At 36.3% G+C, this 24,883-nt stretch overlaps 1 protein-coding gene across 1 annotated transcript in view; it reads right to left on the bottom strand.

Annotated features, from left to right (window-relative positions):
- The window catches only part of CCDC14 (coiled-coil domain containing 14), a 52,796-nt gene extending 31,097 nt beyond the window's left edge, over positions 1-21,699 (bottom strand). The window contains 9 exon segments of the mRNA XM_027587921.2: positions 8,437-8,578; positions 10,538-11,036; positions 12,127-12,221; positions 12,328-12,564; positions 13,607-13,726; positions 13,818-13,887; positions 14,124-14,196; positions 14,520-14,575; positions 21,572-21,699. Coding sequence (XP_027443722.2) covers positions 8,437-8,578; positions 10,538-11,036; positions 12,127-12,221; positions 12,328-12,564; positions 13,607-13,726; positions 13,818-13,887; positions 14,124-14,196; positions 14,520-14,575; positions 21,572-21,601 — 1,322 coding nt within the window. The 5' untranslated portion in view covers positions 21,602-21,699.
- Between the last annotated feature and the right edge of the window lie 3,184 nt (positions 21,700-24,883).

Genomic DNA, 24,883 nt, shown 5'->3' with positions numbered 1-24,883 from the left:
CAAAGAGGAGAGTAGCAACAACTATCTGAACAGAGAAGCGACCACTTTCTGGAAGACTGTTGAATCACAGATCTGTACTTCTGAAACAAATAACGCAACATATTTTAAGAAAAAAGAAAAAGAAGAAGATAGCAGGAGAGGAAGAATGAAGGGGAGTAAGTCAGAGGGGGAGACGAACCAGGAGAGATGATGGACTCTGAAAAAACAAACTGAGGTTTCTGGAGGGGAGGAGGGTGGGGGGATGGGTTAGCCTGGTGATGGGTATTGAGGAGGGCACATTCTGCATGGAGCACTGGGTGTTATGAACAAACAATGAATCATGGAACAGTACACCAAAACAAATTATGTAATATATGGTGATTAACATAACAATAAAAAATCTAAAAAAAAAATAACAAGGCTTGGGGACAAACTGTTACCCTTCTGCCCCAGGGTGTACAAATTTATCCATATATATATATATATATATATATATATATATACACACTAATCCTCACTTCTTTCTTCTAGTCTTACAGAAAGGGAGTTTCATCAGCTTCCTGGATCCCAACTTCTCCTCTACCCTAAAGGACTCTGCTCCAATTCCACTTCTTTTATCTTCTCCACGTGTAGCTTCTCCTTCTTTAGATGTTCATGTGCATTAGCCAAGAAGCATACTAAAAGCACTCCCATATTTAGGAAAATATTCCCTCCAACCCAACTGTACCATTAGCTGCTCTCCTTCCCTCTCATTCCCAGCGTTCAGGGCCAGGCTTTTAAAACATGATTGTTCTATTAAAAAATGATACATGATAAAAAATAACAAAAGATAATCTTTTAAAAATGGATAGTTACACACGCTTTTAACAAATATTATGTATTATATTTTCACGTACTTGACTTAAACAAAGGAAAAGAACTGCTGTCATTTAGGCAAATTCTTCTTTTTTTGGTTTACTCACGGTTTTAAAATATGGCTCTACTGAAATGAAACATATATAATAAACTGCACATATATATAATCAAAGTATATAATTTGGTAAGTTTTAATACGTTGTGATGAAACCATCGCCACAATTAAGATATTCATCACGTCTCCAAATTTCCACACGCTCCATTTTCATAGCATCCCCTTCCCAAACAACCACCGATTTATAGATTAGTTTGCATTTTCTGGAATTTTATACTATATATTTATACAGTATATAATTATCTTGTAAATGGAATCATACAATATATTCTTTAGCCTGCCTGCCTTCATTCAGCGTAATGATTTTGAGATTCATCCATGCTGTTGCATGCATCAATAGTTCTTCCTTTCCACTGTTGAGCAGTATTCCATTGTATGGACATACCACCATTTGTTTATCCATTCACCTGTTAACAGACATTTGGGCTGTTTCCTATGAACATTCACAAGTAAATTTTTGTGTGGTCATATGCTTTTACTTCTCTGAGTACATAGCTAAGAGTGAAATGACTGGGTCATATGGTTTATGTTTAATTTCTAAGAAACTACCAAACTATTTTCCAAAGCGGTTGTACCATTTTATATTCCCGTCAGTAAATTATGCAAGTACCAGTTCCTCCACATCCTCACTAACATCTGGTATAGTCTTTTAAATTTTAGTCATTCTAGTGGGTATGTAGTGTTATATCATCATGGTTTTAGTCTATATTTTCCTAATGATTAACAATGATGAGATTTTCGTATGCTTATTTAATAGCCATCTATCTTCTTTGATGTGGTGTCTGTTAAAATATGTTGCCTGTTTTTTGAGTTGTAACAGTTCCTTATACATTCTATATGTACAAGTCCATCAGATATATTTATTGCAAATATTTTCTCTCTTGTTTGCCTCTTTTAGTAATAGTGTCTTTTGAGAAGCAAATTTTAAATTTTGATGAAGTCCAACTTACAAATTTTTTCTACTTAGATTTTTTGTTATATTTAAGAAATCTTTCCCAACTCAGGATCCCTAAAATTTTTTTCTTATGTTTTCTATAAGTTCTATTTAACTTACTAAGTTTATTTTTTTTAAAGATTTTATTTGTTTATTCGAGAGAGAGAGAGAATGTAAGATAGAGAGCACGAGAGGGAAGAGGGTCAGAGGGAGAAGCAGACTCCCCGCTGAGCAGGGAGCCCAATGCGGGACTCAATCTCGGGACTCCAGGATCATGACCTGAGCCGAAGGCAGTTGCTCAACCAACTGAGCCACCCAGGTGCCCTAACTTACTAAGTTTAATAAATATTTAAGTTATATATTAACTTATTTAACCTATATATTAAGATTTGTGATTCATTTCAAGTTAATTTTTATATATGGTGTGAGGTAAAGGTTGAAGTGGTCCTTTCCCTCTCTCCCTCCCTTCCTTCTTCTTTTTTCCTTTTTTTGTATATGGCTCTCCAATCGTTCCAGCACTATTTATTGATAAGATTATTCTTTCCCAATTGAATTTCCTTAGCATCTTAGTCAAAAATTGGGTTACCTTTATTTATTATTATTATTTTTTAAAGATTTTATTTGAGGCCAAGGGAGAGGGAGAAGCAGGCTCCCTGCTGAGCAGGGAGCCAGAGCCAGGACCCCTGAGATTATGACCCAAGCTGAAGGCAGATGCTTAACCGACTGAGCCATCCAGGTGCCCCTAAAAAATCAATTACCTTTATATGTGAGTTTATTTCTGGACTCTATTCTGTTTCAATTATATATCTGTCTATCTTTATACCAATGCCACACTGTCTTGATTACTATAACTTTATGTCTTGAAATAGGATAGTACCAATTTTGTTCTCCTTTCCCAAAGTTGTTTTGGTTTGGTTATTTTAGATTCTTTGAATTTCCATATAAATTTTAGAATAATCTTTCTAAAAAAAAGATGCTGGGTTTTCCCCAGAGTCACATAGAATCTATAGATCAATTTGAGGAGAACTAATATCTTAACAACAATAAGTCTTATAATCTATGCATCCAGTTTATCGCTCACTTACACAGGTCTTTTTAATTTCTCTCAGCAATGTTTTATAGTTTTCAGTATATTGGTCTTACACATTTTTAATCAAGTTTATCTCTAAATTGATCATATTTTTGATGCTACTATTAATAGTATTGTTTTTAAATTTCACTTCAAATTGTTCATTGCCAATGTATAGAAATATAATTGCCTTTGAATATTGATCTCATATCCTGCAACCCTGCTAAGCTCATTTATTAATTCTAGTTGCTTTTTTGTAGATTCTGTAGGATTTTCTACAAAGACTATCATGTCATTTGTGAGTATGACAGCCTGTACTTTAAAAGGCTTTTATGCCCTTTCCTTGCTTTATTGCACTGGTAGAACCTCCAGCACAATACTAAATAGAAATAATAATCACTACTTGCTGGATATCATTCAGACATTTTTTAAGCCTATACAGAGAGAAAAAATTAGCCAAACAGATAATATTACAAATGCTATTTTATAATATTATATTTTTTATAAATACTATTTTTCTAATATTACAAATACCATTTTAAACTATTATGTATTGAATTTAGGATTACATGATTTTATCTGAAGGAAAAGTAACAACTGAAATCAGAACTAATGAACTTTAGGCAAATATTTCTCTACTTCATAAAATAGTATTCCTAAATAACCTTAAATAAAGGAAATAGGATATAAAAACATTGATTTTGGAATTTTTATTGTCAAGATAACAAACTCTATTCTGTACCTTAATTTCCACAGTTGTCTTAGTTCTATGTATAGATTCGATGTTTATCTCTAATCCACCCCTTTATTTGACTTCAACTCTTGGTTAGTTAGAATTTGCCATTCAACAATTATTTTTTGTTGTTTTTAAAGGAATCCAAGGGTGCTGCATTTTCTAAGTTCTTGCACACTTGAGAGTATGCCTTTAGACTAAAAGGACTGCTGGGCCACATATGAGATTCTTGGGACATACCTTCTTTCCCTTAGATCTTTGTAAATAATGTTCTATGATCTTTGGGTAATGAATATTCCTGTGAAAAGGCTGAGGTCAGCCTGATATTTTTCTCTTTACACATTATTTGCTTTTATTTTGAATGTCTAGAAAAGTTAATTTTATTTTGTCCTTAAGATGTGCTGACTTTATTAGCTTATGTCTTGGTGTGGATCATTTTAATAATTTTCCTGGGATCCTGAATGCCCTGGAAATCTGCTGACACAGATTTTTAGTAAATTTCCCTTTATTTACGTTATCTTTTCACATTGTCTTTAATCCACTTGTTCTGTTCTCTTTATCAGGAACAGTCATTATGCCAAATTTTGCATTCTTTGTCTTCCATATGTATCTTCTTTACAATAATTTTTAATTATTCTCTATTTTGTCTTGTTTTATTTCTTCAACTTTACCCACCATGCCTTCAGTCATTTAACAAACATTTATCAGAGTGAGGGTTAGGCACAATTCTCAGCACTGGAAATAATAGCAACAAACAAAAGAGAGAAAAATTCAGCCTTCTCAAATTCACATAGACAGAAAAGAGGACAGACGTTATCAGAAGCTAAGGGGAGGGAAGAGAGGGAATTACTGTTTAATGGGTACAGAGTTTATGCTGGGATGAAAAAGTTTGGGGGAATAGAGAGTGGTTATGGGAACACAGCATTATAAAAGTCTTTAATGCCCCTCAAATGTATAGTTACAAAATGGTTAAAAAGATAAATATTATGTCATATATATTTTATCACAAAATAAATAAATTTTTTTAAAAAAGGGTTTGGGAAGAGGAATAAGCTAAAGTTGGTAGGAGACACTGAACTATGAATTTAGTAGCAAATGAAACAGAAAGATTTGGGGGGAAAAAGCAAAACCCCTCAAACAACAAAATCAGCATTCGTATTGCTTAGGTTCTAATGGAATATAATAAGTATCCTAACGAAATATAAAAAACCTGACTTCATGTTTGTTTTCATTTTTGTAAGATGTTTTGCTTTTACTTTCCTGATTCATTTTTCTTCTCCTTTGCTGTCTTTTCTCCTTTAAACAGCATTCTCTCTTTTCCTGCCTCTAAGAAGGATTCTATTATCTTTAATTTCCTTGAAACTATGGAATACTTTTTCAAGTTTTCTTGGGTTTTCTTTGAGCAAGTCATCTGGTGATGTTTATTCTTGACCCCCTTTTATCTCTTGTCAGTTTGTTTATTCTGAATGCTATGCAAAGATCTCTCCTACATATTCTTTCTTCCCATGGCTTTTGTGACATCTCTCTCTCCTGGTTTTCCTCCCACTTCCCTACACGCTCCTTCTTGGGTTTCTCTCACAGCTTCCTGCCCCCATGTTCTTTCCTTAAAAAGCTGTTATTCCCCAGCACTTCACCCTTGTCTGGGTTCACACTCGATACCTTCCTGGTGAATCTACCACTTACACGCTGATAACAAATCATTTGTTTTTAATCACCATTGTCTCCAATGCCTACAACAGTGCCAAATCTATAGTAAAAGCTCAATAAAAATGTGTTCAGTGAATAACTCCCCAGTCTTCATTTATATCCTGGATCTTGTTCTGTGCTCCACTTATACCATATATATCTCCAGATGGTCTAAATGACAAATTTGGCATGTCTAAATCTTAACTCACTGGCTCTCCTATATCTTCTTTCTCAAAAATAACATGCAATAAACAAATAAACAATATATTCTTCCTTTAGTAGCTTCCATCTGGAAGAACTATGTTACCATCTGTCAAATGATCAAGCCAAAAGACTGAATGCCACCCCTGGCTCCTCCCTCTCATTCCTATTTCATTTTTTTGTTCTGTGTTAGGACATAATGGTCTTATATTTGAGTCTATAGTCAGGAAGTGGTCATGAATTCTAACTTGCCCTGTACATATTAAGGAACTCTTTAGCTCAATGGTTCTTAACTGGAAGTAGTACTCTCTCAACACTCATGCAGGAAATTTGGGAATGCCAGGGCTTTTGGTGGTCACAATGAATGGGGCACTAGAGACATTTCATGAGTAAGGACCAGGAAAGCTAAATGTTAAGAATGTTATCAGAAGTCCCAAATAAAAACTGTGCAGCCCCAAATGCCAAAAATGACCAAATGCCATAAAAACATTGCACCTGGCTATTTTTTTTAAGCCACAAGATGGCAATAAACTCCAAGAAAGTCCTGAAAGATCACTTTTCTGGCTAAATAGAAACACATAGTTTCTAAATGTCCAAACAGGAAAAAAAAGTTTTTTGATTGAAAACACTGAAAAGGGGGCACCTGGGTGGCTCAGTCATTTCGGCTCATGTCACAATCCCAGGGTCCTGGGATCAAGCCCCACATCAGCTCCCTGCTCGGCGGGAAGCCGGCTTCTACCTCTCCCACTGCCCCTGCTTGTGTTCCCTCTCTTGCTGTCTCTCTCTCTGTCAAAAAATAAATAAAATCTTAGAAAAAAAAAATGCTGAAAAACACTATTGAATGAACCTATGTATTCCAACTTACATTTGTAATGGAAATTATGGATGATTCTTTCTAAATTAAGTTACCAAAGAGGCACAAAAATTCCTACCCCTCTGCTGGAAACCTCATTCTACTAAAAAGACAAATTCTTTGTTTTTCAGATATTTCATTTTTAGAAGGTCAAGTAAACAGTGGGAATAGCACGCTATATAATCTTTGTCCTCTAAGGACACAGAGCCAGAAAGATCTTGTGCCAAGTCTGAAGAATAAGGTTAAACATTAAACTAATACCTTTTTTAAAAAATTAAAAACAAGCAGTGGACCAATAAAGTAAGTCTCATTTTCCTGAGTGGCTTATAAATTAGCTCCCAAAACAATTCTAAAATGTTCTAAAGAAGGGAAATAAACAAGAACCACTGATACTTCCCATGAGCACAGATTAAAAGAGAAATATTGTGAGACTAAATTCTGGTATGTTTATTTAAAGACACCAATTAGTTGACAGTCGTACCTTTAAAAACACGCTTCTTTCAAATAGCTTCCAGTATACAGTCTGCTATTCCACAAAATACACTTAAATATTGAAGTCCTGAAGTAAAAATAAGTTAGATACTATTTCCTAGCAGAAGCAATGCAGAATGTAGAAATTAAGATAATTTGTTCTCTAAAATCAAACTACCCAGTTAGAATCTTTTTATATATGTGACTTTGGACAAGTTACATAACCTCTCTGTGCCTTGATTTCCTCATCTGTAAATGAGAATAACATAATATCTACCTCACGGAGACATTCTGAGAATTTAAAGAGATGACATATATAAAGGCATAGGACATTTAGAAACATTCAATAAATGTTAGTAGTAGTATTAGCTATTACCATTACTATTATATATTTATACATGTTTTTTATTTTGAAAAACCAATGCTATTATAGGTCAGAACTGAAGACAGTACTATTAGAATTTAAGCCCAGCAATCCCATCTTATATCATAGTATCTTAGAGACTAATGATCTTCAGAGAAATAATCCTAAGCAAGTAAATCTCACTAGGTGTCATGCCTTTGCAGTCTCCCGATCCATAAATTTAAGCTCCTCTCCAACTAGGAATCCTATTTTACTGCTTTCTAATTTCTTGAAAATGTTTGTGACAACGTCTACAGCTCATGCAACCATAATCCCCCCTCAGGGCTCACGCACACTGCAGGGCCGCAGAAGCACCGACAATGTATTCTAATTCTCTGCAAAGTACAGACCCTGCGGTAGTGGCCTTGGTGGCCATCATTGAAACATTCAAAGTTAGGATATTGCTAATAATATGTGATTTCCTACATAAGTTAAAACAGCCAAAAAAAAAAATATCTAAGAATTTAAATGAGTTTTTTCTACGTCTGAGCATGGTGGGGCTACTGGTGTTCACCCCTATCAGGCTCTCCTTTCCTCCCAGAGTGTATGGGCAGTATGGGAAAATTTTATGTCCCAACACTTTACATTAGGCAGGGCCTTATGCCTCATTTTAGCCTACAAAACAGAAGTAGAAGCAAGACTATCACTTCTGGGCTGGGGTGTGTAGAGTTGGTGCGCCAAATCTGTCCGTGTTCTCTTTTCCCTGAAAAACATGTCTTATGAGACAGGGGCCTCATAAGATGGAGGGAACCTAAACCCTGAGTGATAGAATGAAAGAGGGTCTTGGCATGAAGGAGAAAGAAACTTTGGCCATGCTATGCCACTGAGATTCTAGAGTTTGTTACTGCAGCACAGCCCAGACTAGTCTGACAATGTCCTGAGGAACTTCATTTTTCTCTCTATACCCTACCAACCAACTGACAGTGGAGGCAAAGGAGGTGGGAGAAAATATGTCCTAGCAAGCAGAAGTAATGAAAGAGGAATCAGAGAACGCTGGAAATGGAGAAGTAAAAGTAGAAACGCAGTAAACAGTAAATCTATTTTTCTTACAGAGTCCTAGATAGCTCATTTGGCACCTTTGTTCTGGCCATAGGACATCTTTGCATATGACAAAAATATTCAAAGAACAATTAGTACCTGCGTAACTGAGCATTTTCACTTCTTAGTGGTTGCATGGCCAGTGCTATTTCAACTTGAATATTTGTGTTTCCACTTATTGCTGGAAGCAGAGATATACACGCCTCCAATTCTGTAATCAACCTCTGAATTTCCGAATCCTCTATAAAAGAGAGAAGAAATAAGTAATAACAATACCGTAAATTGGTTTTGGATGATTATTCATGTGTATTACTAAAAAAGAAAATTCTTCAGATATGTACATATTTGCTATAAACAAACAGTTCAATTACTTATAATTGTGATGTATATAAATCCTATTTTCCTCTTTCCTGCTCCCTGTATTTGCTTATTCAAAAGAATTCTAAAGAAATTAAATTCAGTGAACTAAAGATTAATCTTCTATCCTAGGATTATTAGTGATTTTTTTCAGTTAGAGTCTAGTAGGAAGACAGCTGACATATCTCCTAGCTCACAATCCCAAAGGACTATTGGACTCCTATCACTGCTGAAGGGTTTCCTAAAATTGATTACAGTAATAACATTTACAACACAACCTTTGATCCTGGCATAAGCAAATAATTCACTTTAGGTGATTCAATTTGGCAAAATATTGAGGGAGGATCTACTCTGATAAGGTTTTATTATTTAATTTTATAAAGTAGATTTAAAACAACCAGCCACACCTAATTTGGTGTCCACATCAGAAGCAGTACCATTTTTGCTATTAATTTCGGGAAGTGGATGGTTTGAGAGGTGGCAAACAGACACAGGGAGAAGGTGGATTTTAGATCTTTTGTCCTTTTATAATTGCCCCTTCATTTCCATTCAAACTTTCTGTGGACTAAAAACATTTAATAATTATATTTACTTTCTTATACCCAAAAGAGGTAGAAAGTATACTCTAAATTACAACACTTTACTCAATCCCACGGGTGTTTTAACACCCTGATGTAAATAAAGTACACGTACACAGTGAACATCTGTGACCAACTGCTGAGAAGTTCCCTACCAATCCTTTGTAGAGTGGTTTTGCTCATAAGCATCGGAGGCAGAGACCTGGGCTCCACCATTTTCTAGCAATGGAACTTTAGTCAAATTACTTAACTTCCCAAAGCCTAGATTTCTTGATAGTTAAATAGAGATACCAATACCTCATGGAATTGTTGTGAGGATTAAATGAGATAATGCATATAAAACACTCAGCACAGTGCCAAGCACATGGTAAATACTCAATAAATGACAATATTGTTACTCTTATTATTATTCTTACCGTGATTATTTGGTTAAGAGAAGAGTAATAAACTAAAGGTCTGAAAACACAGAGATTTTAATATATTAAGCCTTCAGATTAATAGTGCTATGTTCCTATAACACATTTTAAGATTTGGAATCTCTTTTTGTCAATCTGCAAATATTAGGTATTCAGTCAGTGCTGCCATAATCAATTACTGTGGTTTCTATGGTTTCTAAGATGACAAATCTGTAACTCACTCCAAGTGAAAGCTATTATTTAGCATATACACATAATGAAAACAAATAAATATGACTTGGCTCAAATATCTCATAACTCCACCTAAGACATTTTTCTTGATTTAATTAAAAAAAAAACCCAAAAGTAAACTGAAAACGGCATTAAAAGGTTTGGATTACTTCTCAAAGTCAGATTTGTTAAATGTTATAACAGCTGGTTATTAAAGAAATGATGGGAAGAAAATCTCTGCATCTTTTTAAAACAGGAAAAATCACCAGTCTAGTCTAGGGAGTTAATCATCTTTAGGGCTCTTCTAACCCCTAAAAGTTTATGGCTATAAATTCTCTTTGGTTGAATCTTTCCAAGGTCCTTTTGAATCAAGTAGAATGAATACACATTTGCAAGTAAAAGACTGTTTGATATTCTCTTGTACATTTCAAATCCACAGGAAACAAGAGATCAAAACCTAAAAAGTAACAATAAAATAGGCAGAACTCACTTCCTTATTAGCTCAAGACATATTTCTGTGGAAAATACCACAAACGCCATGTCGACTATTCTAAATATAAATGATGACTAAATAATATGACACTGCTGCTTAGCATTAACACCCCGCTACAGAAAATTATTTTAAATGTGCTCATATACCTTGCTCTGCTAGCAGGGCCTTGAGCTCTCCCAATAAATACTTTATAGTTCTGGCTTTTTCGGCACTCTGGTTCACATTTTTTGCCTTCTGCACATCCTTTATTCTTGAATCTCGCATGTGTATGTTTAAATCCTTTCCTTCACTTGTGACTTCTCCAATTTGTTCTTTGGCACATTTGTCTTCATTACTGGACAGGAAAGCTGGTGGCAACAGAGTGGGGCTTTGGCGAATCTGACTGTCCGGATGAGAATGCAAGAGAGTCATGTATGTTTGAAAACACTTCAGTAGGTCTGGTTCCTTAGGAACTCCTTGCTGTGGCAGAATTCCATTAATAAGACCCAGCTGCTGAAATGGTGGAACAGTTGGTTTGTCTGTTTTAGGCAGGCTACATGGAACGCCAAGACCAGTACTGAAGGAATTCTGTAGAACATCAGTACAGTTCACAGAAACTGTTTTACTTTCTGATGCAAACTGGTTGTCACCATCAGTCTGAACCTCCTACAGATAGAAAAAACAAGTTAAGCCTTCAAAAATATAAGCATTGACTTGTAGGCATTAACTATAATAAACTCACACCAGAAATATTAGAAAATGACTTTTGCAGGATGGAGTTATAGCTTACCAGTGAGTAAGCTGGATTTCCCTTGAGTACAATGTTCTAGTTTTTTAAAGCTTATTAATTAGTTCACTCTGCAATATGGGAACATTATAAAGCCATGACTAAAATAAACTGTTTGCAAATATCACACACGGTTTAAAGGCATCAAAAATCAGTCCACCTTGGGACTAAAACAAACTTCCACTTTGGGAAATTGCATTGCAAGAAAATAAGCTCAAACATACAAGAAGCTTTTGCACAAATATGTTTACAGAAACGTTATGGTAGTAAAAAACTGTTACTTAAATGTCCTACCATAGGGGAGTAGTTACGTGGACTATAGTATATCCACTAAATAGAGTATTAACATATTAAAAATTTACAAAAGGTATGTTAATTGAGAAACATGTTTACAATAAAATGCTAAGTAGAAAAGGTAGTATATAAAACTGTATAATTTAATTATAACTATATATATATACTTAAAGATTTTATTTATTTATTTGACAGAGAGAGAGAGAGCACAAGCAGGGGGAGCTGCAGAGGGAGAGGGAGAAGCAGGCTCCCTACTGAGCAGGAAGCCCCACATGGGGCAAGATCCCAGGACCGTGGGATCATAACCTGAGCTGAAGGCAGGTGCTTAACCAACGGAGCCACCCCAGTGCCCTTATGACTATATTTTTAAAAGAAAGCAAACTTAAATAAAAACCAGAAAACAAAACCAGAGAATTAAATGATTGGCAAGCACTCTATCAATATGTTAACAGCAAATGTGCTTAATTGGTAGGTATGGGTGATTTCTTTTTTCTGATGATCTCTTTCCTCCGACCCCCACCCTTACCATTATCCTTAATGAATGGGTAAAACTTTTCTAGTAAAAAATAATTTGAAAAAATAATGCATTATCAATCAGTAAACTCAATTTTTTCTCTTAAGGTGACGATTTCTCAAAGCAAATAATTACTTGTATAATGTATAAACTGTACCCACAGAATGAACCATTGGAGGGCAGGATGGATGCTGTGGTAACTGGACTGGGGTGGAGGTAGATAAGCCATAACTAGAATGTAGAGTTGCCTGAGATTCTAAAAGGTAAGAGGACAAAAAGTTATCACATCTCATAATGCTTTTACAATAAGTAGGCAACTTAGAGTTTATACTCATGCTTTTTAAAATATCATTCATACTAACCAGAATCAGACATGGTCTGGCAAGGTACAGTAGGAATTCCATTAGGGTTGTTCTTTGAAGCCAAGTTATTCATCAGTGACATTTGAGTCTGCACATGCTCACAGAGGGCTTGGTATATTATGGGTGAATACATTCTATAATGATCTTGCAATGACCAATTTTGTGGTATATCTGATGAGTCTCTCTCACTTCCAGCAGAGGCTTCATTAGGTATATGTTTCTTATTATCTGAAGATACTAATACGGAAGAATGGAAAACAAATTCTTGAAATATGATTCTTTAATTACCATAAAATATTAGGGAAGAAAAGACTCTCAGAAATAGCTCAATTTATCATCTACTTTATAGAAGGGCTTTACCACTATCACCCCCTAAAGAAAATCACCTCAAATTCTCTTTTAAAAGTAGTTAATGAATTGTGCACGTTCTCCAGTCAAAAATTATTTTTACCACATCTTTAAAATCTCTATTAAATGGTATCTATAAACTCTCTCCTACAATTACAAGACCCCTCTTTATGGGTGTTATTTCTAAAATCTAACAAAACTCTTTCACCTTGCTCCTTGTCCAGTTCATGCTCTCAGGGGAAAATAGAATAAGAGAGACAGGAAACTGTTACAATTTTGATACCTGGACCGTTAAAAAAAAAATCAGAACTTTGAGAGCAAGAATAAAAGTGTACTTAATCTACACACTGGGCCCTTGACAAAATCTTAAACCTGGCATTTAAAGTTGAGTAATAAACCTACTTACAATATATACACATAAAATGACTTTAAAACAATTAGTATCTATAAGTATGCGCATGAAACACAACCAATTTGTGGTTACTTATGGAATTAAGTGGCAAGGAGAACAAAGATAACTCTATATATACCTCATAAATGTCATTCTGAGTTTGAACCTTTTCATCTACAAAACCCAGTCTGTCACTTTTTCTACTCTTCTTCTTGAGAAAGTGATGGTAAACAAAGTAACTAGCCAGTAGTTAGAAGCAGAATAGAGAAAGAGAAGCATAAATAAGCACACACATACACGCCTGAATAACCCACATATTAAAATGAAAGACCAACTGCATACGCCCAATAATTTATCAAAACCCTCAGAATTAAAGATTATATATATATATATTTTAAGATTTTATTTACTTTTAAAGTAATCTCTACATCCAACATGGGCTCGAACTCACAATCCCAAGATCAAGAGTCACACACTGCACTGTGTCAGCCAGAAGCCCCAAAGATCATATTTAAACAAAAAAGAGAAAAAAATACTTACAAATTTCCTTCCGGACTCTTGAAGGAACATGTTTTTCATGTCCTTTCTTTTTAGCTCCAAATCTTTTGCCTTCTAAGAATCTGGGATTATATCTATTTTCGGAATATGCTATTTCTGAACCTATTAATAATTAAAACAAAAATTCATTTGCATTAAGAGAATTATTTGAGAAAAGGTGATTGGCAAAGAGGTATTTAAAAAATTGAAAAACCTGAATCTTCATTTCTCAAAATGTCCTGCAGCAAAGAAGCACAACCATCAAGCCCTTGTACAGTTTCAGTCTGTAAGGAGAAAGCCATTTAGAAATGCATAGGCAAAATTTTAGTGCAGAGGAAAAAAAAAACAAATTATGTAGTTTTAAAATTTCTTTCTTCAGAAGCAATTTATTATTGGTAGAAATATTTTAAAGCAAAAAGCCTTCAATACTTTACCTCTGAATTTTTATTCCCAATTCTTAGTTTTTAACCTGAAAATTAATTATAATAATGTATATTGTATCTCCTCAGTTTAATCTTACCTGACTTTCTGAATCAGAATGGATAGCATAGCCAGAATCTGCATTAAAACGTGATATCTTTCTTAAATGGGTCCTAGAAAACAAGTTCATTAATATTTTCACAAATACTACAAAATTTTTTTTCTAAAATATATTAATAAGTAGTCATTTTCTTCCCAGCAAAGGTTGGATAAGAAAGCTTGTCCATAAAATGGACTTATATAGGATTTTATAATGACTTTAAGGACTGTTAAACACTAAAATGATCCACATGAGTAGATATGGAAGGTTCCTCCCCAGAGTCTGTGAAGGTAGAGACCCGTCTAGTTTCCTGGGGTAGGCAAAATTTAGTGCAGCCCAAAGACCTGAAAAGTTTCTTGAGATTTTCTGAAGTTGTAAACTTCTTTAAGTACTTACCCTTTCTTTCCATTTGTTAATTTAGCAGGTCCGGTGTGTTTTCCTGAAGATAACACCTATGATATAATGCATTATATTATAGTAAATATACAAATATTGTTCTATTATATTCTCAGTAGGCTGTCTTTTGACATAACCTGAAATGTTGTTTCCTTTCTTTTTGTGGTAAAAACATGACATAAAATTTACCATTGTAGCCATTTTTTAGTGTACAGTTCCATGACATTAAATATAATCACACTGTGTAACCAACACTACCATCCATCTCCAGAATCTTCTCATCTTGCCAAACTGAAATTCTATACCCATTAAACATTAACTTCCCACCCACTCTTGCCCCCAGCCCTGGGCAACCACCCTTCTAATTTCTGTCTCTATGAATTTCACTACTCTAGGAAGCTCATATAAGTGGAATCATACAGTATTTTTCCTTTTGTGACTAGCTTATTTCACTTCACCTAATGTCTTGTAGCAAGTGTCAAAATTTCCTTCCTTTTTAAGGCTGAATAATATTCTATTTGATGTATATAGCATGTTGTTAATTTTTTATAAATGTGATATATCCTATAAATCCGTAATTACAATTGAACTCTTACTAATAGTTTGTTCTACATAAAATGTCAAGCAAACAGCACATATATTTGTTCCTTGTATCTGTGTAAGCTGAAAATGAAATTGAGGTATTATTTTAACCAGAAGTATCTAATAGAGTTAAGTTTGGACTATATTCAATCTGAGCATGTCCTACACTCCCCAAGTCTTCAAAACATAAAGTTAATTCAACATGTAGCATAGAGTTCATAACTCTGATTCTATTTATCCACATTATTTAGAATGCCTGACAAGACCAACCCATGAAAACTTGTTATCTACATTTCACTCTTAGTTTCTTCTCAAACTCATATGACAATATTTTTTAAAACAATTTTATTTTTAAATATTCATAACAATTTGAACTATTTATTAATTATTAAAAGTAAAATAAGTGGGCTACTTTTGTGTACAAGAAAAAAATGCACTTGCTTTAACGTGCATCCAATATCTTGAAAGTTAGGCAAGTAAAAGTTCATTGTGTTTGCCTCTGGGGAGAGAAAATGAGAATCTGGGGAAGAGAGCAAGAAGGGAGACTTTCTATGGTATACCTTCTTACATCTTAATAACAGGTAACTATAATCTCTATTTAAAATATAATTTAAAAAGGATTTTATTTATTTGCCAGAAAGAGAGCGAGCAAGTACAAGTAAGGGGAGTGACAGGCAGAGGGAGAGCAGGGTCCCCGCTGAGCAAGGAGCCCAATGCAGGGCTCGATCCCAGGACCCTGGGATCATGACCTGGCTGAAGGCAGACGCTTAACTGACTGAGCCACCCAGGTGTCCCTAAAATAGAATTTTTAAAAGACAAGTTAAATTCCCTACTCACTCCCTCATTTCACCGTTCAGAAGTAGTCACCACTGTTGGCAGTTAACATTTATGGTTTCTCTTGACATGTTACATATTTCATCCCAAGAGAGCTTTCAGCAGTAACTATTAAACTATCTGGAATTATATGCAACTGAGAGCACATTTTAAAAATTGGGTTAATAGAGTTACACTTCTCCTTGAGGTAACTTGGGATATCATGGAGTCATAAGGCCAGCAATGAGAACCAACACTGTAGGAAATAAGACCCTATGTGGTGTTGCTCTGCTGGTCCCTGCATGACATCCGTAGGGTCTTTCCCATTGGTACATACATATGTTGGTGTTCTGGCCAGAATCATAATAAAATTCCAAACCATGGTGCTGCTATGTTCTGGACCAAGTCCAAAAACACCTACCACAATTATTTTATTTCAAAATTTTTAAAAAAGTATACAGAGGTAAACACATGGCATAATTGTAGGATAACATGATATTTCTCTAAAAAATATACATGAGGTTATATTACAGAAAACAAGGTAATGAAAATTACCCAGGATAAAAGCAACAGTAGCTATAATAATGGCACATCTCCATCAAAACTTTTTTTGTAATTTTTATTTTGAAATAACAGTACAAAAGAATTTCTGTATACCTTTACCCAGATTCCCCAACTGTTGATATTTCACTGTATCTTCCATGTTCTCTCAAAATATATATATTAACACAATATATACAATACAAAAAAATATATATAAATAGTATTATTGTTTTTCTGAACCATTTCAGGATAAGTTGCAGGTATGATATTAAATACTTATTCCTAAATATTTCCCAAGAACATGGTCACTTATATAACCACAGTATAATTATCAAAACCAGGAAATTAACATTGATACTGTATTATAAATTACAGACCTTATTCAGATTTTGCTGATTATTCCAATACTGTCCTTTATAAAAAATAATGCTAGTACATGTGCAATGCCAGGATCATATGTTGCATTGAATTGTCACACCTCACTAGTCCCCTTTAATCTGGAATAGTTCCTCAGGTTATCACTGTCTTTTATAAGCTTCACATATTAAAAATACAAGCCAGTTATGTTGTAGAATGGCCCTCCGGACATTTAGACTTGTCTGATTTTCCCTCATGATTAGATTGAGGTTGTACATTTTTGGCAGAAATACCACAAAAGGTAAGTTTTGTCTGTCTTAATGCGAGTAAGCACATGGTATCAATTTTCCCATTATAGATGATGTAAACTTTGATTATTGAAGATGGTGTCTGCCAGATTTTTCACTGTAAGGTTACTATTTTTACCTTTGTATTAAGCATTTAATGGGCAGATACTTTGAGATTATGCAGACTTCCTATTCATTAGACTTTCACCCAGTAGTTTTAGCACCCATTGATGATTCTTGCCTTAATCCACTTGTTTGTGAAAGGGTGACTTGTCTAACTTACATCATTCCTTCTACATTTATTAGTTGGCATTCAACTCTAGGTAAGCACTTTTCCTTGTTTGTTAGTATGGACTCATTCTTATTTTATTCAATGGATTATGATCCATTATCATCATTATTTAAAATATTTTGATGCTCCATTGTCCCAGATTCTGTCAGTGGTAGTCTTTTCAAACTGGCTCTTGTATCATTTTAATATGTCCCCACTATTTTTTGAGTAATTCCTTACTTTCTGCAACAAGGTGCTCTGGGCTCATCCTTTGGTTTTGTTTTTTCATTGTAGTAAGAACACTTAACATGCGTTCTACTTTCTTCACAAATTTTTAAGTGCACAATACCATATAGTTAACTACATGTATGATGTTGTACAGCAGATCTCTAGAACTTATTTATCCTGCATAACTGAAACTTTATATCCATTGAATAGCAACTCCCCAAATCCCCCCACCTCCAGCCTCTGGCATCTGCCATTCTGCTCTCTGCTTCTATGGATTATGACTATCTTAGATCCCTTATATAAATGGAATAATGCAGTATCTGTCCTTTTGACTGGCTTATTTCACTTAGCATAATATCCTTAAGGTTCATCCCTGTTGCATATGGCAGGATTTTTCCTTTTTTAAGGCTAAATAATATTCCACTGTGTGTATATAGCACATTTTTTTTTATCCATTCATCCATCAGTAGACATTTAGGTTCCTTCCACATCTTGGCTACTGTGAATAATGCTGCAATGAACACAGAAGTGCAAATATCTCCTTAAAATCGTATTCTTTTGTATAAAAACCCCGGAGTAGAATTTCTAGATCGTATAAGAGGTCTATTTTTAACTTTTTGAGGAAATGTTACGCTATTTTTTATAGCAGCTGCACCATTTTACATTTTCACCAACAGTTTATAAGGGTTCCAATTTCTCCATATCCTTGCCAATGAGAACTGCCATCCTAAAAGGTGTGAGGTGTTATCTCACTGTGGTTTTGATTTGCATTTCCCTAATGACTAGTAATGTTGAACATCTTTTCATGTGCTTACTGGCCTTTTATACATCTTCTTTGGAGAAATGTCTATTCAAGTCCTTTGCTCATTTTTTAATCAGGTTATTTGGTTTTTTGCTATTGAGCTGTAGGAGTTCCTGATATATTTTGAATATTAACCCTTTAGTAGACAGAGGGTTTACAAATCTTTTTTTCCACTCCGTAAGTTGCCTTTTCACTCTGTTGTTTCCTTTACTCTGCAGATGCTTTTTATTTTGATGTATCCAGGCTCATCTTATAATTTTCCTGCTTCAGCTGTGGAGTTGGCCATTCCTCCATGAAGTCATGGTGCCTTTTAGTGGACAATGGTATTTAGAAACCAAGATCTAGGCACTAGATATTGCTACTGGGACTTCTAATCTTTTTTCATATCAATTATTTACTTAGTCATAATGACTAGCTAGTTACAAAAAAGTAAATCTTATGGTTTTTTTTATTTTTTTTTAAAAGATTTTATTTATTTATTCATGAGAGACAGACAGAGAGAGAGAGAGAGAGAGAGAGAGGCAGAGGGAGAAGCAGGCTCCCAAGGAGCAGGGAGCCCGATGCGGGACTCGATCCCAGGACCCCGGGATCGTGACCTGAGCCGAAGGCAGACGCCTAACCATCTGAGCCACCCAGGCGCCCAAATCTTATGGTTTTATTTTTAAATCTGTTTCCATATTAGCATACCTTCAAATTTTCTTTTAATGGTTGTATAGTATTTCTTTGAGTGGAAGTAATATAACATGTCCTAGGTTTGCTTCATATTTTTCACAATTGAAAAACAAGCCTGACATAAACCTCCCAATATACAGAAAAAAGCCTTTTCATAGTCAGGATTAAAAGCTTATTTATTTGGTGAAAGGCCATTATTCATTTAATAGCCCTTGACACAAATTACAAAAATACTCTCCAAAAGGAGTGCCTCAAATCACAATGCATGAGACAATCATTTTGTTTTATCTCACATTTACTACCACTGGGTATTATCATTAAACTATTTTTCTTTGCTATTTGAGAAAAATATAAGCTTTTCTTACAAGTTATATCTCCTACCAACAAGTACAAGATAAAATTACATTTGTAGAATAATTTAGAGTATCCCAAAGTCTTTCATTTCCATTTAATCCACACCCCATGATTTATTATTTCTGTGAAGTAGGAACCCAAATTTCAGAAAGGAGGCTTGTTCAAAGTCATACATCTGATTAAATATAGTGTAATGTTTAAAAGAATGGACTCTGGCAGCAGCTTTGTAGGTCTGAATCCTGCTGCACTGCTAATGAGTTTTGTAACTACAGGAAAATTATTTGAACTCTTCGTTCCTCACTTTCCTCATCTATAAAATGGAAATGATAATAGTATCTACCTCATAAGGCTATTATGAATATTAAATGAATTATGTGTACTATGTAAAAATACTTAAGAGTAGCATCTGTCACACAAGTGCTACCTAAATGTTAGCTATTCTTATCGTTAAGATGGTTGTAAACTGTTTTTAAGGGGACCAAATTTTGTTGCATATTTACGCCAAGAGTGAAACAGATGTTTTACCAGGTTCTCTCATTTAATCTCCCCAATTCTTTGAGGCAGAATGATACCTATTTACACCTATTTTATAGCTAAGGGAAAGGAGACTTGGAGAAGTAAAAAGTACTTTGCTTAATATCACTACCACAGTAGTGGCAGACTGGGAATCTGAATCTGTAGGTGACCAGGATTACAAAAACCATGTTTTTCCCCCCTTTCTGACTGCACATACTCTTGAGTTTACTCAACGTAAGAGATCTAAAAGGGTGAGGATGGTCAGGAAGTACTCATGAAGAAAGTCTTTTGAGGGGCACCCAGGTGGCTCAGTTGTTAAGTGTCTGCCTTCCACTCAGGTCATGATCCCAGGACCCTGGGATTGAGCCCCACATCAGGCTCCCCGCTGGGTGGGAGGCCTGCTTCTCTCTCTCCCACTCCCCCTGCTTGTGTTCCTGCTCTCGCTATCAATCTCTGTCAAATAAATAAATAAAATCTTTAAAAAAAAAGTTTTGAGCCAGGTCTTGAAAAAAAGCGTAAGATTCACATTACTGGGGAAGACAGCATTATAGGTGAATTGATAAATGAAGGGAGATTTAAAAAAAAGAAAACAGAAAGAGGTGGATATATTTAAAGAGTAAGATCACTCTAGATAGTGAGTCTCTGTGAGAAATAGTTGATTCATTACCTGAAAATCTACTATACACCAGGTGCTGTCCTAAGCCTTGAGGATATAGAGATAAATGGTGTAATAAGGGAGATAGACATACTGGCAATGTCTCTCGCCTGAAAAGCAATTTGATTCTGGTTAGCACAGAGCACAAAAGGGGCGGCAAGGAACACCCAAACAACGGGGATGTACGAGTGCTAGGCAAGCCTTCTGTAAGTGGTCCTCGAGCTGAGGAGGAGATGGAGAGTGGAGGTACCAGGAATAGAAGAGGATTCTAAGCAGGACAGAAAAGAAAGTGCAAAGGCATGGAAGCATGAGGGGGCATGGGGCATCCAGGACATGCAGAACAAACAGGTGAACAGTGCTGGATACTTCAGGAATGGAGGCGGGGTCCGGTAAGGAATGCACTAGTGGGATCAAAAAACGGCTGTGTTGACAGGCCAAAGAACTGAGATTTTTACTTTGAAACCAAAGTGTTCGTGTCAATTTTTAAGCAGAAAAGTGAATCATTTAGTTACAACGAGGGGCATGCATTTGAGAAAGGTAGGGTTGAAGGCGGGGCACTAATTGGGAGACGTCCGTTTTTACTAGTGGTAAAATAACCAGCAATTGTGACGGAGGACCAGCTAATAGCGGCGCTAGGTGGAACAGCCGAGAACCTGGGTTTGATGCGACAATGTACTGAGCCTTGGAGAGGTTCCTCCACCCAGGGCGGAGGCTAGACTCGAACCCGCGCCCCACACCAAAGCCAGCACTCTGGCGACTACTACGATTAAAACAGAATATACATCTATGGACGAAGCGGCTGTTAGGATGTTAAGATTGGGTGTCCCCCCAACTCCCCTTTCTCAGCATTTTAAATGCCGCCGCATTGTCTTTGTTTTTACTTTTTTCAGAGTTTTGCACTTCTCCCGGCACTAGAACCCCCTCAATCCCTCTCTACCCCCATGGTGGACGCCTCAGGTCCGCAGCCCTCACCTGGCCAACTCGAGATCCGGACCTGACCATCTCTCGCAGCCTCAGAGAAGCCCACACGGAGGGAAGTAAACCCGCCCGATAAAAGGAATTAACCGCCGCGGACTCCCGGCCCCCCTTGCCCCGCCCCCCAAGCTTCCGCTTCCGGGAAGGAGCCCGCCGAATCCCGCGCCTCATAGTTTCGGGAGTGCAGCCGAGGCCTCTCCAGTACTCCCAGCGCACCGCTCTGGGCGTGCGCAGTCGACCCCTCCCAGCCGCCGGCTCGTCACACACACGCAGGGAGCGTGGGAGAAGCCCACAGAATGCGAGCGGGGCAGGGCGGGACGGGGCCGGGGGGGAGGGGACGGGGCCGGGGGGGAGGGGACGGGGCCGGGGGGGAGCGGCTCGGAGTGTGCGCGGGGCTGAGGAGTCCCACCCCTGAACTCCTGAAAGAATTGAGTTCACTGCCCTTTTGCGAGGGCGTCTGGTGCAGGACAGGTGCCCTGCACGAGCCGGGGGGAAGTGGCGACAGGCATTCTCCAGGGCCAGAGGAAGGGACTGAGGAAGAGGGCGGTTAGGTTTTAGAAGGAATTGGTTCGTTATGTGTTTTGTGTGCTATTTTGAATGACTTTGTTTTTGATAGTCAATAAAAATCAATCCTCGGTCTGGTTATCTTTGCGTAATTCTGATGGCAATTTCAAAATTATTCACTGTGGCCCTTGATCTCAGAATGATGCTCATTAATTGGGATTTTTGTTTTACTTCCATGCATAGTTGTTTACTCTTCAATCGAGGTAATTACTGTTAATAAAGAGTGACTCAGTGTTCCTATATTAGCATGCTTCACGGTTTTTAATGGGAATTAGTCTTTAGTGTTTAAGACATTGAGTTTTGGGTTAATGTTTTAAATCGAATTGGGGAGAAATTAAATAACCCAACTGATTACATTTTTAATAGGAAGAAGAGCTACGTTTTGAAAGTCTTAGTTAAAATAAAAATCCAAAACCTAAAATCATACTGATTTGGGGAAACTAGGTATTTAATAAATTTAGCTTTGTATTGAATTAGACTTGAAAACCTCTCCCTTCTTCATCCCTCTCCTGTAAGTGTTTAACATAGTTAACTTGAGATTACAAAGTTTTTTCCTTAAGTTGACTTGATTTTTAGAAACTTACACTGATTTTTCTTAATACATGCTTATTTTAGAAAATAGAGATAAGAAATGAAAAAAATCATCCATAATCCCAGAGAGTACCACTCTTAGCAGTTTGGTGCATTCCCTTCTTGATTTCTCCCAACTGTATATATATATATATATATATATATATATATATATATATATGTATAAATATATTAAAACAACAAAATGATATGATGCATATTATTGTAACATGAGAGTTTTAATATCAACATCGATTCTCAGTAATTTACAATTACAAAATGGCTGCCTGGTGTGCCATTTTCCTACTGTTTGGAATTTTATGCTCCTCCCCCTCCTTTTTGTTTGTCTGCTTTTTGGTTTTCCCCTTTTTCCCCTCTTTTTTAGCTTTTAAGGTAATAGCTTCCAGTGTTTTTTGTCTTTATTTTCTCACCTTTTTTTTTACTGTGGTAAAATACACAAAACATAAAATATACATCTTAGCCATTTTTAAGTGCACAATTCAGTGGTACTAAATACATTCATAATGTGCAACGTCACCACCATCATCTCCAGAACTGTTTTCATCTTATGAAAGTCAAACTGCCTACCCATTAAACAACTCCCCATTCCATCCACCCCACGCCCGGGAAGCCCCGGCAAACACCATTCTGCTTTCTGTCTCTCTGATTTTGATAAAGTGCCTCGTATACACAAGATCATAGAGGGGCGCCTGGGTGGCTCAGTAGGTTAAGCGTCTACCTTGGGCTCAGGCCATGATCCTGGGATCCTGGGGTGGAGTCCTAGGATGGAGCCCCAAGCCCTAGGTTTGGCTTCCTGCTCCGTGGGGAGCCCGCTTCTCCCTCCCCCTCTGCCTGCCACTCCCCCTGCTTGTGCTCTCTCTCTCTCTCTCTCTCTCTCTGTGTCAAATAAATAAATAAAAATCTTTAAAAACAAAACAAAACAAGATCATAGAATATTTATCCTTTGTGACTGGCTTATTTCACTTGTCTTCAAAAGTTCATCCATCTTACAGCATATGTCAAAATTCCCTTCCTTTTTAAGGCAAAATAATATTTCATTGTATGTATATACCACATTTTGTTTGTTTATCTGTTGATGGACATTTAAGTTGCTTCCACATTTTAGCTATTGTAAATATTGTTGCTGTGAACATGGGTATACCAATATTTCTGCCAGACCCTGCTTTCAATTTTGGGGGGTATATACCATCATATGGTAATTCTATTTTTAATTTTTTGAGGAACTACCATACTCTTTTCCACATGGCTGTACCATTTTATATTCCCACCAACAGTGATACCATTCCATGTTCTCCACATTCTCCCCAAAACTTATTTTCCATTTGTTTTGTTGTTGTTGTTGTTGTTTGTTTTTTATAGTAGCCATCCTAGTGGGTGTGAGGTGGTATCTTATTGTAATTTTTATTTTCATTTCCCTAATGATTAGTAATGTTGAATATCTTTTCATGTGCTTATTGGTCATTTATGTATCTTTGGAGAAATGTCTATTCAAGACCTTTGCCCATTTTTAAATTTAAATTTTAGTTAACATACAGTCCAATATTGGTTTCTAGAGAATTCAGTGATTCATCATTTACATACAACACCCAGTGCTCATCACAACAAGTGCCTCTTTAATACCCATCACCCATCTAGCCCATCCCCCACACACTGCTCTCCATCAGTCTCAGTTTGTTGTCTATTGTTAAGAGGCTCTTATAGTTTGTTTCCCTCTCTCCTTTTCCCCCCTTCCCATATGTTCATCTGTTTTATTTCTTAAATTCCACATATGAATGAGGTCATATGGTGTTTGTCTTTCTCTGACTGACTTATTTCACTTAGCATAATACACTCGAGCTCCATCCACATCATTATAAATGGCAAGATTTCATTCTTTTTATGGCTGAGTCATATTCCATTGTGTATATATACCACATCTTCTTTATCCATTCATCAGTCGGTGGATATTGGGCTCTTTCCACAGTTTGGCTATTGCTGATAATACTGCTATAAACAACAGGGTGCAGTGGCAACTGGGTGGCTCAGTCAGTTAAGCGTCTGCTTTCTGCTCAGGTCATGATCCCAGGGTCCTGGGATCAAGCCCCACATCAGGCTCCCTGCTCAGTGGGGAGTCTGCTTCTCTCTCTCCCTCTGCCCCTCCCCATGCTTGTGCTA

Source organism: Zalophus californianus, chromosome 1, assembly GCF_009762305.2.
Source record: "Zalophus californianus isolate mZalCal1 chromosome 1, mZalCal1.pri.v2, whole genome shotgun sequence".
NCBI classification, from domain to species: Eukaryota; Metazoa; Chordata; class Mammalia; order Carnivora; family Otariidae; genus Zalophus; species Zalophus californianus.
Note: the sequence above shows the minus strand (reverse complement) of the source record. Positions and strands in the feature narration are given on the sequence as shown.